At 45.9% G+C, this 16634-nt stretch overlaps 1 protein-coding gene across 3 annotated transcripts in view; it reads right to left on the bottom strand.

Annotated features, from left to right (window-relative positions):
- Window positions 1-1780: 1780 nt before the first annotated feature.
- The window catches only part of LOC142566094 (fibroblast growth factor receptor 2-like), a 90544-nt gene continuing 75690 nt past the window's right edge, over window positions 1781-16634 (bottom strand). For all 3 annotated transcript variants that reach the window (XM_075676860.1, XM_075676862.1, XM_075676861.1), the window contains 13 exons: window positions 16385-16508; window positions 15441-15637; window positions 15061-15199; window positions 14061-14275; window positions 13553-13692; window positions 10344-10459; window positions 9819-9929; window positions 9117-9307; window positions 8533-8655; window positions 8340-8410; window positions 7709-7846; window positions 6056-6161; window positions 1781-3993 (listed from right to left, as the gene is read on the bottom strand). In XM_075676860.1, coding sequence (XP_075532975.1) covers window positions 3895-3993; window positions 6056-6161; window positions 7709-7846; window positions 8340-8410; window positions 8533-8655; window positions 9117-9307; window positions 9819-9929; window positions 10344-10459; window positions 13553-13692; window positions 14061-14275; window positions 15061-15199; window positions 15441-15637; window positions 16385-16508 — 1770 coding nt within the window. In that variant the 3' untranslated portion in view covers window positions 1781-3894. The remainder of the gene's footprint in view (window positions 3994-6055; window positions 6162-7708; window positions 7847-8339; window positions 8411-8532; window positions 8656-9116; window positions 9308-9818; window positions 9930-10343; window positions 10460-13552; window positions 13693-14060; window positions 14276-15060; window positions 15200-15440; window positions 15638-16384; window positions 16509-16634) is intronic.

Raw genomic sequence — 16634 nt, 5'->3', positions numbered from 1 at the left:
GAAGTGGGGGTGGTCGAAAAAAGGTTTTGACGAACCGCGGTGGGCTGATTGCAGAAATGGAATAGAAAAGTTTGGAATAGTTTTACGTTATAGCGCCCATGGTTACGGGCTGTTTCCTTGTTGAATTTCTGTCATTGTCAAAGTGCATCAGATTCCTGAAATCAGTTACGTACCGCGCCTATTAAAATCGATCACTGGTGACTGATGATTTCGATCTCCAATTTCAGAATGTCGAAATAGTTTTTTCAGATACATTGCGTAATTCGTATAGACCAGGAACAAGGCTTTATGAATCAGTTTCGTGTTTCTGCAGCTATACCTTTAAAAAACTGAGGTGTGTTTGCGAAGGCGTGTTTGTTGCAAAAATCTGCCTTTAGCTGCTTCCGTCGCAATAAAAAAAGTAAAAAAAACTAAAGCGTGTGGTTAGGGGCCGTGGCGCATCAACGTCAAATTCTTGTGATCAGAGCACCAGTAGTAAGTTTTAGACCGACATTACATAGCCAGGTTGGCGATCTCAGAGCGCTGTATGATGATAACTGAAATAAAATGTCGGCAGCGGTCCGGCGGTAAGTTTAGGTTAGAGCTCTGAGCGGGTTTACTCCTTTAAAGCGCACTTCAAGACGGCTTCCGCACGTCCAACATACAGAAGTTGGCATTTTGACGACGTTTTGCGCAGTTTCAGAGAAGCCAACTTCCGGCAGTTGTTCAGAACCAAGCTCGTCCAGCAGCTGCTGGGGCTCGACAGAGAAGATCGCGAAGGCCTTCCTGCTCAAAAACCAGTACCAGGACTTCGGCACCAACGCAATAAGACGTAGAAGAGGTCATACGAATATATGTGCTACCTGGAGCCCCAAGTGGAACCAAAAATGAACGTTTGCTGCCAGAAATGCACAGTCTGCCTTCGCTTCAGGAAGCAGAGGAAATGCTTCACTGCATGACATGGGCGCCGGATAGACTAACCTCTTTGTGTTTCGAACCCAAAGCGCAGTTGCGTGCTGATCAAATTTTATGAACGTGTTCCTGGAACGTTCATCTGTGAAACGTATACTCTGAATTTCTTATGACGTTTATTTTTTGTTGATATACAGATTTTCTATATCTTTCTCAAGTGGCCTAAAAATGTCGGCTTCCCAAAATTTCTAAAAATTGCTTATTAAATATTTTTATTGCACCCAATGGTATTTGGAAACGCCAATTAGTTTTCTACAATTTGTAATGCTGCATTATATGCTACAGCTTTGTCCACGGCGGCAAATATAACAGCGTAACAGACCACCCATCAGTTAGCCGGGGCTAGTGCAAAACGTCGCGATATCCTGCTCCCACGCGACCACCATGTGGGTCATGACGTCACAACACATAGGCCTAGAACCCCTGGGAAACAAAAACGAAACCAGTTCGTTGAAAGCTACTATAGCAAATTATTTATCTGAAGCTTGCCTGTATCTTTTCTAGGGTTTCGAGGTCTAGCGTCTTATTTTAACGCAAGAAAGACAGAAAAAAAGAAAGAAGGAAGGAAGAAAGAAAGAAGAAAAGAAAGAAACGTCGACAATTTCCTGTTAATACTCTTTTAAGAGGCTTGTGCAAATCGCCCGTGCACACATCGAAGGTCGCACGGACGGAGGATAGGTGTAGACTCTGGCCAGCAGTAAAAGCCGACATTCGCCGATACCTTTAATGTATGCATGACTGAACCGGAACTTCTAGAAATTTGGGATGGTGGGCCGTCACTACGCGCAATGTGTCTCGTTTGGAAAAGAAGCATATTTTTTTTCCAACGATCAATTTGTGAAGCAGATTTTATTTTACAGAAACCAAAACAAGTGTGGACAGCAAAGAGGTGGTATTTACATAAATGCCAACACATGATGAGCATGACAACATTATTTGTACTCTCTCTCTCAACAAATGTCAATGTGAAAAATAAAATCTTTTTCAGTGTTGAATACCGACTGGCTGCGTGTACATGGTAAGTCATGTAGTTGACACATTTTCCCGCGCACACAGACTGACAAGAGCGTGTTTGACCAACTGTGTGTTGTGTCTACAGAAGCGGATTGCGCAATATTCGTAAACAGCGATGTATTTCACGCATTGCACTTACATTCTTAAACACTGTTGCAAGCACTGCATAAGACAAGGCCGTGCAAAATCGCGTTGTTTGGTGCCAGAAAATGAAAGGACGTTGGTTTGTTGAAGTCTTCAGTCTTGCTGGAAAACATCGTGAAGAAGAGTTTGAACCAATTGTTTAACCACCATGACTTGAATCCTGCAAGTATTTTGTTATTAGGTAATAAATGTCTAGCTGCTTGGGAGGACTATCATGGCTAATTATTCTCTATTATCAGTGTTATTTTCTTTCGTGACGTTTCAAATGAGGGCATAGAAAAACGTGGGGCTCTTTTCACATGCCAATATTTTATTTTACATGCAATCACTTACAGGCTGGAATATTCTCACAGACTCCTTGTTCTTTAACACGGTTGGCCAACAGTGCAAGGAAGCTACAGCATTTGGGCAGCCTGCTGAAAAGCCGAGGTGCACCGTTGGATCTCACCCGACAGCCATTGCACCTCAAAATGGCACTGGGCTAAGTTCACGGTCACTGAAGAGCTGCTTGCATTTTTTTTTTTCGCTGCTCATGACACGGAGGGGAGTTACGGTTATGACATTGTATAATACGTCCTGACAGCTTTAGGCGGTTTATATAATGGCAAATGTCTGCCTTTTGCACGGCCCTGTTTGATCAGTACGAGACATTGACGGTGGCAACATACAGTTGGAGGTTCAGCGGTCAGCGCGATTGTGACGCTCTCAAGAGGAGCGCGCTTTGTAGACGAACTGCGACAGTCGACGGGTATGCGACGCTTGCCGAGCTACTTGCCAAATTCAGCATTCGCCAAGCAAGGGCATCTAGTTAAATCAACTCTCTGCGCGTACATCTCACATCCGGTCCGCCGTGCTTGTGCTGGAACCGGTGTGAGATGCGCGCTTGTGGCGCTCCTGTTGGCTTAGCACGCTGGCTTTCGTCTAGACGTCTTGGCGGGCACCGCATAAGCACGATGTAGCACGCCTCGGCTTCTGCCTTTGTTCGCAGTCGAGGCGGACGGAGCTTTAAGCTGTCAGGTTCAGAGAGAGGCAGGGACGCACACGCTAGTAGCGAGCGCGTGGGATTTGTTCGGAAACAAAATGTATAACGATACATCGTTTTGTGAGGTTTTAGAAAGTGTTCTTTCCCTCGCAAGTACAACATGGACGTCTACAGATAGCTATTCGGCGTTCGTTCAAACTCCGCCGTTTGGAAGGTGCCTCTATGCGATATCTATGGCGGTGGTGTCTGGGAGGCAGGGGGGGAAGTAAACTGCTGTGGGGCACTGAAAAACTGACTACTGCACGTGAACAGCTGGCGGAACACCGGAAAAAAAGACGATTTCCAGCTGCCCGTCCGGTGTGTACTGGAGAGAGCAACGTACTACATTGTTGAACATTTGGGCGCATTGAGGAAACGGCCATTGCACTTGGGAGACCATTGCACTTGGGAGAAAATAGCAGGAATACCCGCTCAGTGCGGTCACTTTAAGCTCGCTCGAAGCTAAGCTAAAAATATTGTGTCCTCTGCGGCACCTTTGAAATCTAACGCGATCCAGCGCGAGTTCGCTGCTTCGCGTGACAGTAATGTGCATGAAGTCATATCCCTGAAACGAGCGATACTTACATAATAAATAACATCAACTTTTCATTTTACATCCAACTATTCACAGCTTTTTACAGAGGACGCTGCCTCGCGCCGAAAGCGAGCACCACTGCGCAGGACAGGCTGCCTAGCAGCGGGTGGCCAGGGCGGGCGCCGACAGGCCGGGGGAGCAGTCGCGCGACTAGGGCTCGGCAGCATCTTCACACGGCCGTGTGGTGCGCGGCGAAGGAGAGAGAGGACTCGCTCTCGGAGGAGCTGGGCGGCGTGTCCAGCACGGGAATAGACAGGTCCAGGTATTCCTGCGGAGGAGAACAGTGGCTCGTCATCAGCCAAGCACGCAGAGGCGTCACGTAAGCACACAAGTTACTTGTGTGCTTCAGTGCATGAAACGACGTTTTGTTGACAAATTAACTGGAACGCCAATGCATTGCTCCGCAATGTTCAGGAATTTATATCTCGAAACTAGTGTCATCTTGAAAATTCGTTCCAAGTGGATCCGCCTTGCGAACTCCACTGCTAGCATTTGTAAATTGCAATATGGGCCATAATGTAATTAGTTAAAAGCTTAATTAGTGTATTTTTATTAATTTGTCAATTTTGCATCTAAATTTTTTGTGCAAGTATTGTCCGTCTCTTCGAGTAGACCACTTCATGAACAAGATTTGGGCTATCTGCCAGAGGCAATGTTTGAAGATGTTTCAAAGTTTTCGCTGAAGCACCCTGTATATATATATATGTATATAGCTCAAATGCGGTAGCTGAACTATAATTGTGAAGTTTCGCAACGTTGTGGTTGTCTTTCCGGTGTTATGCTATGTGTACACGCTTGCTAGACGCGCTGTATGCAGAAATACGTTTTTCTCCCAAGATACGGCAATATAGGTTTCGCGACGTTGAACATTGATTCTCCAATTAGATCCGGTATGCACATACGGCTGCAAGCAGAGCAATTCATCGTGAAATGTGCTGCTTCACTTCTGTGCAGGCGAGGCTTCCTGTTTGCTCAAATACTGACAAAGGTGAATCGCATGTGCTGCACCTCATAGCCGAGTTGATGTCGGGAATATTTCTAGGTTCTGACGCGTCGCAGCCCGCGGATAGTTAATGCACGCTGGGTACACGCAGTCCTGCGAAGCAGTAGCCAGGGTTTCCAAACAGTGAAAATCGGCCAAAAAATCTCAAGGAGCACCCAAAAATCAGCCCGTTTTCTGCAGGTGCTGTAGTAAAAGAAGTCGCCGAGCTGCTGCCGCGGTCAATCACGTAAGGAAAAACATTGCTGTCACCGAGCCCGATACTGCTCCTTTTGGGATGGTTCTTTTCAGCGCCCCTCGATTCGTCTAACAACGTGTCTTAGGACACCCTGCACGTTATCTTTAGCTGGAATGCTCAACTGACATTGCCTATTCAAGAGCACACCTTCAGGTTTAGTCCGTGGAACGTCTCCTTTATTGTTGATTACAGGACAAATATAAGCTCCACTCCCCGCAGTCCCCATGGTCCCCGATGAAATTGATAAAAGGAACACGAACACATCAATATGTGGCTCCAAAAACTACCAGAATTCTGGAACCGAATAAGTTGCTGTTGCAAGAGTTCAACTATATACATATAGTGAGTTCATATTAGCATAATTTCTCGGAGATAAAATAGTCTGGGTAGCTAATATTCCTTTTGAAAGTTGAGTTGAGGAACAAGAATAACACGGACAAATTACTATACAGAAAGCTAGAATTGTGGAACCGACAAATACGCCGTTACTATCGTTCAACTACAATGACATGGTAGTCACTTGCAGAAGGATAAAAAATCCCGAACAGGTAAAGGTTCCTATCCACCAGTGCAAACTTGATCTTCAATGTATACCCTCGATCCTCATTATGGTAGAGGTTGCGTCGTCCCCTTCAAACAACTACATGTGGTGATGATGACCATTGTACGTTGCGTATGCTATGCGTTGCGTATGCGTTGGGGTGCTATACATGACGTGGTGCAATGAATTGCACCGATATGAGCATAATACTTGGGCTTGCTTGTGTGTAGTTTCTTTTGGAGAATGCTGTTCCTAAAGGTAACCAAAAAGTAGTCATGTAGCCAACCCGAATTTTTTTTCCACCACGAGCCTTCAAAAGTAGCCACTTTGGCGCAAAGTAGTCAATCCTGGCAACCCAGGCAGTATAGCTTCACATATGACGTTTTAGCTCCGGAAATTGAAAAAAAAAAAAAAACCGGTAGAGGGCTGTTCTGCGAATAAGGTCGACTTAAGTAAAGCGACATAATGCACCCTTTACACGTCCTTCTGTTCCATCATACAAAGCATAGCAGATTGTAGACGGCTGGTTATTTTGCTGCAAAGTTGATTACCTGGTCCGTGGCGAAGGTCAAGATCCGGTCGAGGTCCTCTACGAGTTCCGTGAAGGTTGGCCGCTGGTATGGCGACTGGTTCCAGCATTCCCTCATTATCACATACCTGCAACGATACGAATCACTAATGTAATGACAACGGACCCAACCACTGGCGTGCAGTCGACCACCTGCTTTCTGTCCATATAAGAGATCTCGAAAAAAAATCTGGCAGTATAGAAATGGCTGCCTAAATCGAAAAGCGCACACACTGCAGTTCTTTGCTGTGCTTGCTGCATGTCGCTTAGGCGACATCTCTTCAATTGTAACACTGTAGTTAGGAGCAGACCACTAGTTTTATGGTATCAGGTTCAGCCAGAACTTCGAACACACATGTTTACTGTTCGTGCAGTGTGGCGATAAAAATTGCGGAATTGTCCAGGTCAACACGACCAGGCATTTAAATGTATAGTAGTTGAAGTTGCGTCCGTCAAACCACAACATTTCATTCTGTTGATGGTCCTTTAGCGAACTTTGCACTCCCTCTGATATGCTGTTAGCCCACAGATTGGGCTAAATAAGCTTGCGTTAACAACCATTATTGATGACACACAATGTGCTAAGATCTCCGAGTATGAAATAGGTCTTACATGTTTTGTTAAAAAAAAAAAAGATAGCGCGTTGTAGTCTGCGTCGTTATTGCTTTTCCTAATCTCTTTCTAGAGCTGTTTGCCCGTCACGTCGCCCGATGCTGCTCAATGCTATGCGGCGCTCATGCTGTTCAGCACGAGCATCGCGCGATCTTTGAGCGGCTGCGGCAGTCGCGTTCCGGCGAAAGGTTCCGCATACTGAGATTTCAGTGCAAGTTAAAACGCTTCGACGTAGGTCGAGATCAACCCAGAACTCTCCATTCCAGTAAATTTGGTTCGTAGAGACGAACCGAGCACTCAGCCCACCGCATGCACGACGTGCGTGAAAGTACTCTGACGGATCAAAGCTCCGTCCAGCAGTACTCCCGTAGCCTCGACAGCATTGCTTGATAAGTACGAAAAAGGCAAAACGCATAAGAGACTGTCTTACAAAATACATTTTGCTCTGTGGCATTGTGCGAAATCAGCGCGTCAGGCACCACGCGCAGTGCCGCGACCACGTCCCGTCTTTGGCCATGGCAAATTTTTGTTGGGCTTCGTGCTCTCTGATTTCTTTCATGAAGACGCGTTAAAGACACCTAAGAAGGCCTTATGAGGCACCTGCGACACCTACGAGTGCCTTACGAGAGCCTTGAGTGTTAAATATAAGAGAAAGCAGGACTAACAAGCTCTATAACCGATCTGCCAAATTAGATCTCATTACGCATCGGTCAAATCATTGCTATTACTGCGATCCTGGTTGGAACTCATGATCATCATCTGTACTAATAGAGCACGATGTGTAAATGCGAAAGGTGAGAAGACATGTAGTCTAAAATTGTTCCGTCAAAGTACGTGATATTCTAGTGTTTTACAAGCGTGTCATTTTCAAAATGTTCAATTTTCGCCGCATGTATATTTCTTACTGCATTCACGCAGAAAAGAAAAAAGTGATTCTATTTGTTGTTTCTTGGTTCTGCTGCTTCGCGGTACTGTGCCTAGACATCGTCTCCGTTCCTGTATAGGAGTACTCAGCGGTACTCACACTTCAAGCGAGCAGCCCTGTGGTTTCTCCATCCTGTGTCCGTCTCTGAGCAACTGGAACAGCTTTTCGATGGGCACAGACGGGTACGGTGTGCCACCGAGTGTCATGATCTCCCACAGAAGGATGCCATAAGACCATCTGCAGGCATAAAGCAAAATCAAGCGCGGTTGCAGTTTATATGGCGAAACGTTTCAACACTTCGCCATGTGTTGTGCGACGAATATAACACGGCAAAAAGTGATTGCGTGATACAGGCATGCCCTGACATTCAGCGCTTGACTAAGCGCAATCGTAGTCAACTGTGTGCGTCCTAAGCTTTATCTCAACATTGTTAGGCGAGCGCACGCACCATCAGTCAGTCTACACGTGGCTGTGCATGGTCAATATAAAAAAAAAAAAAACGTTCTGATGAACGGATGAATAGCGATACTGTTTAATTAATCATCACTTTGATTGTTTAACTGCGGTGTAGTGAGTGTCACAGTATAGCGACTTACTAGTACTTTAAGTCTGCACATTCGACGTATCATTTGAGGACACCTTTCCAACGTTTATACTGGATAGGATTGCAACCCACTCGCAGGTTCTTGACAAAGTTTTCACTGTGATGCTTGAAGCATCATATACTCACACGTCGCTTTGTGTGGTGTAGACCCGATCGAACAGGGCTTCCGGAGCCATCCATTTGACAGGTAGACGTCCCTGCAATACCAGAAGACGAAGATCGTGGGTCGGCAAAGGCAGTTCAAATCTGCTTTCCACGTTGATGAGTAGAAAGAGAACTTATTTGAATGGAAAGGCAGAGAGGCCGCAATGGCACTCACGTCTGATTTCTTCTTGTAGTAGTCGATGTTGTGCAAGTCACGCGCCAGACCGAAGTCAGCAATCTTCATAACGTTGTTCTCCACGACTAGCACGTTTCTCGCTGCCAAATCCCGGTGAATGCACTGCGCAAAAAGAATCGAGGCACGCTCAAGCCCTGCTGTACCAGTTCAAAATAGCGGATTGCACGGTAGTCACCAATCCAGCGCTTTCGCAAAAAAAAAAAAAAAAAAAAGTACCCGGTGCTAGCACGTCCACAAAAAAGCTTTCGGCTATGCTATAACAAGCATATAACATCTATCAACGCGAGTAGCTCAGTGCGTCGACTGGTGTAACGACATCTTGGTTGCAAAACAGTGTGTTAACAATCCTCAAAAGGATAGAAACTCGCACAGGAAATAAGTTCTGGACAGTCCACAGAAGAGGAGCCACTCGTGCAACATAATATTGAAACGCCTATATAGCAGCGAGCGCCCGCTGTGCTTAACGACTTCGGCGCAGGATTGATTTTCTCCGCATTGTAGTTTACACGCACTCGTGACTGCGACGACGTGACAGAAAACGCGTGTCAACCTGCATAGCTTACCTTTTTCGAGGCGAGGTATTCCATCCCACGAGCGACTTGATAGGCGAACGAGACCAGGTCCTTGTGCGTCAACGTCTTTGGTTTCAAGTCAGCCCCGATAGCTTGCTCGTAACCAGAGCTCGGACGGTGGGTGCGCAAGAAGTCGCGGAGGTTTCCGTGGGCAGCGTACTCGACTATCACTTGAAGCGGGCCTGCAGAGAATATGTAAGGCACGCGACGATTAACGTCCTGGCTAGCCGATATTCACGTGCTAACCGAACGCCGTGATGACACACAATGCTCTATAAAAGCACACACGCAAGACGTACTTAACAAATTTGACGTGTGCATGTTTGTGAGTAGATCCACGGTACTTTCGAACACTGTAAGAGACGTCCTTAATCATCCTTGATCAGTTTACACACTACTGCAGTTCCCTAACATACGGCAAGGTCATGGGTGTCAACTGCGGCCGAAAGCATGCAGGCGCCGCGATGCCTTTCTATATAACTCCGCCGTCGCGTATCGTTGTATGTGCGAAACATATGAGCATTTGGCACACGGCCTACCACTTAGCATTACTGCTGCCCATTCTTTCACTTTACTCTTGATGCCATGCCGGCAGGCAGCCTGCTAAATATTTAGGGTGCATCAACACGGTAAAAAGAGCGATTGGATTGCCGCGACCGACTGTATTCCGTTGAAAAAAATAATTTTACTTGCCGTCTTGGGTGCAGCATCCAAGCAGGTTAATGATGTTGATGTGCTTTCCGATGGTCTTCATCACCTCCATCTCGGAAACGAGGTTGGCCATTTCACTGTCAGTGTGCCCATCTGCGAAAAATAGTCGCTCTGAGGAATGTGATTTTATCACGTCGTGCAGCCATCTCTTCGACGCCTGTCCTTTATTTACCCATGAAATTTAAAATCGCAACATGTCAAAGAGAAAAGAAACAAAAGACGACTGTATCTACAAAATTGGTGAATGCAGATATCGAGTCGTAGTTGTTTATTTTTTACAATTCTAGACAAATAAGTCACATTGCCAGCCAAAGCATTTCTATACGCACTGCTAGCTGTAAAGAGTAACTTACTAATCGCTGACTACTAAACGATGCCGTCTCTGCTGGTTGAAATTCTTTGTGCTCATAGCACAAGCCTTAAGTCAGACCTTAGACTTGGTGCAGTCAATATGCCTGATGATTTAGTAAATTCGTGCCCTATCTTCTTCTAATAATGACTTCTCACCTTTCAGCATCTTCACGGCTACGATTGTGGGTCCTTCCTTGTCGCCAAGGCCGTACGCCTCTGCCTTGACCACTTGGCCGAACGCTCCTTCTCCCAGAGGCTTGCCAAGGACCAGCCTGAAGGAATTAATGTCACTTTACTCACGATGTAAGGTATTTCAATGCGTGCTTGCCTCAGCGTACGGCACCGCGACGCTATAGTACTAATATACACCGCCATCCCCGCACTCCCACTTGCGCAAGAGCGCACGATGAAACCGTATAAGAAAAATGACCCAGGAGGAAACACAGCGTTCTAATACACATATGTAAAGAAGAAACATGTTTGTATTAGCTCTGAATTAAAAGAAAAAATCAGCTGACAGGAAACGTAAGCGCTACTCCTAATTTTTTTCTTTCAGTTGTGACGACAAACAGACAGACAGACAGACAGACAGACAGACACACGCACGCACACGCGCACGCACGCACGCACACACACACACACACACACACACACACACACACACACACACACACACACACACACACACACACACACACACACACACACACACACACACACACACACACAAAAGCAAAAGAAACTCCCTATATGTGGGCCGATCCCGGAGAATGCAATGCCGGGCCGACCCGCGGCGGAGGTGAAGCAGGCGTTAAGCACTCGCCATACGTGGGCCGATCCCGAAGATAGTGCAATCCCGGGTCGGCCCACGGCGGAGGTGCAGTTCGCCATTAAGGGACCCACATACACAGCTTCGCTGGTCATCCTTCTTCACATAGCGGAAGGGCACTGAGTTTTTTTTTAAATGTTTGAAATAGCCTAATGTCTTTTTGTTTCTTGTCTAGAAGCGCGCGACTCAACCAGCATGAGGCGAAGAGCGCCATGTTTAAACACTGGCTCAGCGTGACACGACGCGGCAACGGATTGTTTCACGGGTGGAAGAAGCGTCGCCAATTAAAAGGTAAAACTGAATTTATACAAAACAGCTTCGCGCCTAGGGAAGCAGTATACCAGCATCGCCTGTTGAATTTTTTGTGTTTTCAAGCCTACAGTGACCGCTGCGCAGTTGAGGGCCAGGCGCGGTGCGGGTCGGTGGGGGTCGAGTTAACCGAAGCGGCATGTTTCCGAGTTCGAACTAAATTAGCTTTCCTTCCATATGCAATATATGTTTTCATGCTGGGACTTTACAATGCATTCGAATTACGCGAAAAGTCGAATACCGAGGTTACATTAACGGGAGTTGACTGTATATAATTTTAGAACCAAATTATGCTACTGCAGAAGCTGCGGTCACTGAATGCCATAGGGAGAGTGAAAATTGTCACAAATATGTTTGCAAGTATATGACATTTAAATATGTATTACCACCTCAAAGAAATCAATTGGGTTTATTATAAGAATTATGCGCTTGATGGGCGTATATTTGTTGCGGTGAGGATATTTAGGTAGCATATATGTTGTTTCGTTCCGCAATTCCGTAATTCCAAATCAGTATAGCGGTAATACAGATGGCTATACGTACATACACTGACTCGTTATTGTGTGTTGTCCTGTGTTGAGTCATGTCGGGCGATGACGTGGTTTTCGTGAAAAGGAAGCCTGCGGGAGAACTCGAGAAAAAATGCTTCTGTGGTAAAACCTAGATATTGTAAAACGGCTGCAGCTGGCATCTCATGTTAAATGCCCGCACTTTGGTTGTGGCAATAGCATCGCAGAAGTCGTGAGTGTCAGCGCCATCGAAGCCACGGACGCCTAAAACACAACCTCTCGGAGTGACCGTCATGTCAACATCCGTGCTTTTCACGTTAGGCGCGCTCACAGCATGGACGCCTACTGCTGCGGCGTCGGAAAGCGAAGGCATCGTGGAAGCACGCAGAACGACGCTTTGGGCAGGGTGTGTTACACCAGAAAACGTTTCGTGCGTGCACTTGGATCAAACCGCGCTGTACCTAGCTGCCGCGAGGGTTGTCGGGAGGGACTATTTCGGAAGCATATAAATTTGCCCTTTTTGTTAATACGCCCAAGTATTGGATTAGATGGCGCAATTTGATTTTGGCTTAGCATTTATTTCGTGTTTACTTGTACTCGGGACAACGAATGGTCAATTTCGACTTAGCCTCCTTTTTGTTTGTTTCCGTTCTTAAGAGGAAGCTTTAGCTCGGGCCCGACTCCGACGGGCTTTTCTGAGATAACGCCGGACCGATTCTAATGAAATTTGTTGTATTTGAGAGAGAAAGTTAAATTCTAGTGACCGTTGCAAGCGTATTTTCTACTTAGGGCCTAAATTTCGTTAAAAGAATTTTCAAAAATTCGAAAGTTCGAAAAATATAAAAGCACAAGGCTTGCAAATTATAGCTCTGCAACAAGAACAGATATCGCGGTCCTGTGCGGCATCCACTAGATTCTTCAAAGCGGACAAATTCGATATGTCAATTTATATCTTACGTGAATTCGTTACGTTGTGTAGAAGGGTTCTGAAAAAAGTGTATTTCTTTATTACTAACTTTTTTGAGATTGATCTATAACATATCAATTTTGTCCGCTTTAGATGTACTATTAGATGCAATTCACATAATTGTGGTATCTATTTTCTTCCCTGAGTTAGAAAGCTGTAAACTTGATGGTTTCCTTTTCTGAAAATTTGCGATTTTCGCCTATTTTTAATAAAAAATGGACGAGCTAAATAAGGAATTGGAAACTAACAGTTACTAGATTTTAAGTTTTATTTTAAATGCAACAAACCTCGTCAAATTTGGTGCGGTGGTTGCCGAGAAAAACGAAGTCCCCTTTTGCATGTATTTACGTAGGAGCACCCGAGCTAAAGCTTCCTTTTAAGCTTTTGTTTAGTTCTACGTCAGGAAGCAGTGCTGAAATTAACAATTTTTGGTGACATCGGGAACGTTTTACAACACCGAAACGTTCCTAGGACATAACAATGATCAGTAGAACAATATTAATAAAAACAATAAGTACTGCCAGCTCAGCCTCTCTTTCTGCATCGCCTTCCCTCTTATCCAGCGGACGATAACAAATCAGGCCTTGTATTCGAGTTGACCTTGTTGCCTTTCTTAATATAGTATATGCGTTAATGTTAACCCGAATGTTCACGTATATTACATTGGTCCACCACAGCTCAACATCGTGTAAGGAAATTTTAGCGGTGACATTTTACCGCGTCTTGCTTGGTGAAAGGCAGTGGCACCTACCTTTCTCTGGCAAATTCCCATTCGGGGTCCAGAGGCAACTCGTATTCGCAGACGGTGTTCAATTCCGAAGGCATGAAGCCCCTCTGGTGGTCGATCTTGACCAGTGGGGCTACTGATGAGTCTTCGTAGTGCCCAGAATCCTGTTAAGACATGAGCGCAGAATATATTTATTTGCTTGCTTGTAGATTCGCCAGTCGCTTGGTGTAAGTATAAGATCACAAGGTGCAGCAGCACGTAAGCAACGCTATAATAAAAACTTTGCGCTTCTTCGCTCTTGCACTGGGAAAGCGTAGACTTTTCTTTGGATCCGCGGATACGCAAGACGCGACGGCACGCAAGAATGTTAGAAATACTCTGACATTGTCAGCCTCGCTTTTGTGGCGAGTTTCGGGCATCCGCGCGAGCAGAACAATATAAGTGCTGATATTGCAAGTAGTTATGAGTGTGATCTCAAGTGCTGGCGGGCACTGGGGGCCCATCGGTCGAGGCATGCGTGCGGCATGCTCACCGAAATCTGGCGCTCGAGGATGACCTTCTTGCGGACGACCACATGCTGCTTCTGGGCTACGTCGAGCTTCTGCTGCAGTGACAGCATGGCAGAGCGGCAGACGAGCGTGGTGATGACGCCCACAACGGCGCTCACGCCCAGCACAGTGGCCAGCGCCAACATCCATGGGTGCTTGAGGAGCGTCATCGTGAAGCTGGACTTCTCGGGTTGCGGCACTGCACACACGCGAAGACTGCCATGAAAAACCTCATCGTGATATCAATTCGATCGGCTGCGTTTGCGGCCCCTCTCTTTTGGAGACAGTCACCGGTGACTGGTTCTCGGAGAAAGCATTGTGCTTCACCAGTGAGTTTCCGTCAAAATACTAAATTAGGACAGGGTACTCAGGTGACAGGGTTTCAAGTGGCTTAATTTCTTCAGCATGCAATAGCATTGTATATGGTGCCAACAATGGGGGCAGTCAGTAAATAAATCCAGCTTTGCTTTTCTGTTCATTGCATTCATTCGCAACAGACTGCATCCCCCTCCCTTCCTCCATCAGCTGACATCAACGCACAACACCTCCGGCCTCGGCTGACTGCTCAGTTGCACGAGCAGAGCCGTCGGTATGTGAGGCAGCTGGGAGGCGATATAGTGGGAGAGCGATCGCTTTTCCACCATTGAGCTGGCTGTGAGGCTGAGTATCAGCAGTGACAGTCATCCCAAAGCCTGAGACACGACGACATTCCCCCCTTCCCATGCTTCCGTCGCCATTGTACTCAAGCCTTAAATACGATGAACCATTACGTGATTAGCAGTGGTAAAACAAGGAACGTCGTTGAAGGTCACCAATCAGAACTTCGCTAGCACTTGGACAGCAAACCACCAAATGCGTGTACTGTCGTAACAATCATGCAGATAACGTTCTGGACTACAACGCACTTATGTAGAACACAAAGCGCGAACACGCAAGGACGAGCAAATCGAATGACAAGCCAAAGTAAAAGCACGCCGTACTCACATGGCTCAACATTCAAATAGACGCTCTTGTTGCTGATGCCAACGCTATTGCCAACTAGACAAGTGTACCAGCCTTCGTCATCCATCGTCACGTTGTCGATCACGAGGACTCGAGGATCATATATGCTCTGATTCGCACTCTGCGAGAGAGGTAAGTAATCACACCGTGAAAAACTAAGCTCGAAAAAAAAAAAAGACTTTTCAGTTGTCATTAGACACACGCTTGAACGTTTGCCTAAGGCGCACGTATCGCATCTAAGTACTTACCGATTCCTTATTTTCGCAATGAAAAGCAAGCAAGAAAAATCGAATAATCACATCATGCGCATTAGCGTTCGGTGATTTCAAATGGGACGGAGTGCAGCGTTTCATCATGCTTACCTGAACGACACTGACGTAAGGAGTAGTCTCGTCGTCGTTCTGGAAGTATGAGCCGTTCACGGAGTAATGCCGCAGCCAGCGAATGTGCGGCTGCAGGTCGCTTATGAAGCGGCATTCGAAGCGTGCTTGCTGTCCGGCGTACACGGTCAGGTTCTGGATGGAGTCCTCGTAAATGATTGGCCGAAGTGGAATTCGTTCTGTAAGCGTTAGGGTATTCGTTAGCTCCAAAATATCCCCAGAAAAGCGGCTGAAGCAACTTGCAAGGACTTTTTCTTTTGTTCTGAACTTTTTATGTTTAGGGAAGTGATAGTATAGTTAGAGCACTCTGCCTGCGGAAACCCGTGTAAGAAATTATTCATGCCTAAAACTTAGCATAAGATCCCTGCGCTAGCTGAGTCAACAAGTAGCACAGATCATTCCTCTTCTTGAATTAGTGACGATCAGATAAAATCAGTCTTAAGGATACTTTTTGTGGCAGAATAGCATCTCGATAGGTGTTTGTAGGCTTACAAAGAGAACACTTACATAATTGGGGCCGAATCAACGAACCTTTTCGTTTGTATACGCGCTGTCTGCCACTGACCTGCCGCATTCGAAAATGATAAAAATATACCCGACATCACCTTTGACTCCTATCTGCTCTTACGAACAGTATCTATCGTCAGAGCTTTTTTGTATATACTATGTCTGATGTGTGCAATCCCGTCTTCCGTATAAACGAGAAGGCGGGACTTTTTTGTGCAACAGTTATTCTTTACTAAACGTCAAATGATGATATAAGAGGAAATTAGCAAACAACTCATACGTTCTGATAGTGCGTTTCTGATAGTGCAGTGTTGCTTGTGCTTTTACGCGAAAATATTATTCTTTGTATAGATAATTTAGTTTAGAAATGTTCGCGTTACTGTCGGTCGCCGGGGGAGAGAGAAGAATTTCGCACGAACCTTTGATTTCAACAGTGTAGGTGTAGCTGATGTTGCCCAAAGAATTGATGGCCGTGCAGGTGTAATTGCCCGCGTCGGACACCATGACGTCATTCAATGACAATTTGTGCGTCCGGTAAATAACCTGCGCAGAATTCAGGACAGGTCGGTTTCATCTCCACTTCGATGAGCGGTGGTCATCAAAACTACATCCTCCACCTACATAACATGACGAGGGCCTTCTTGAGTAGCTATGATTAGCCTTACAGCT

Source organism: Dermacentor variabilis, unplaced genomic scaffold (assembly GCF_050947875.1).
Source record: "Dermacentor variabilis isolate Ectoservices unplaced genomic scaffold, ASM5094787v1 scaffold_12, whole genome shotgun sequence".
In the NCBI taxonomy this organism is placed as follows: Eukaryota; Metazoa; Arthropoda; class Arachnida; order Ixodida; family Ixodidae; genus Dermacentor; species Dermacentor variabilis.
The sequence above is the reverse complement of the archived record's forward strand: the minus strand, read 5'-3'. Positions and strand labels throughout refer to the sequence as shown.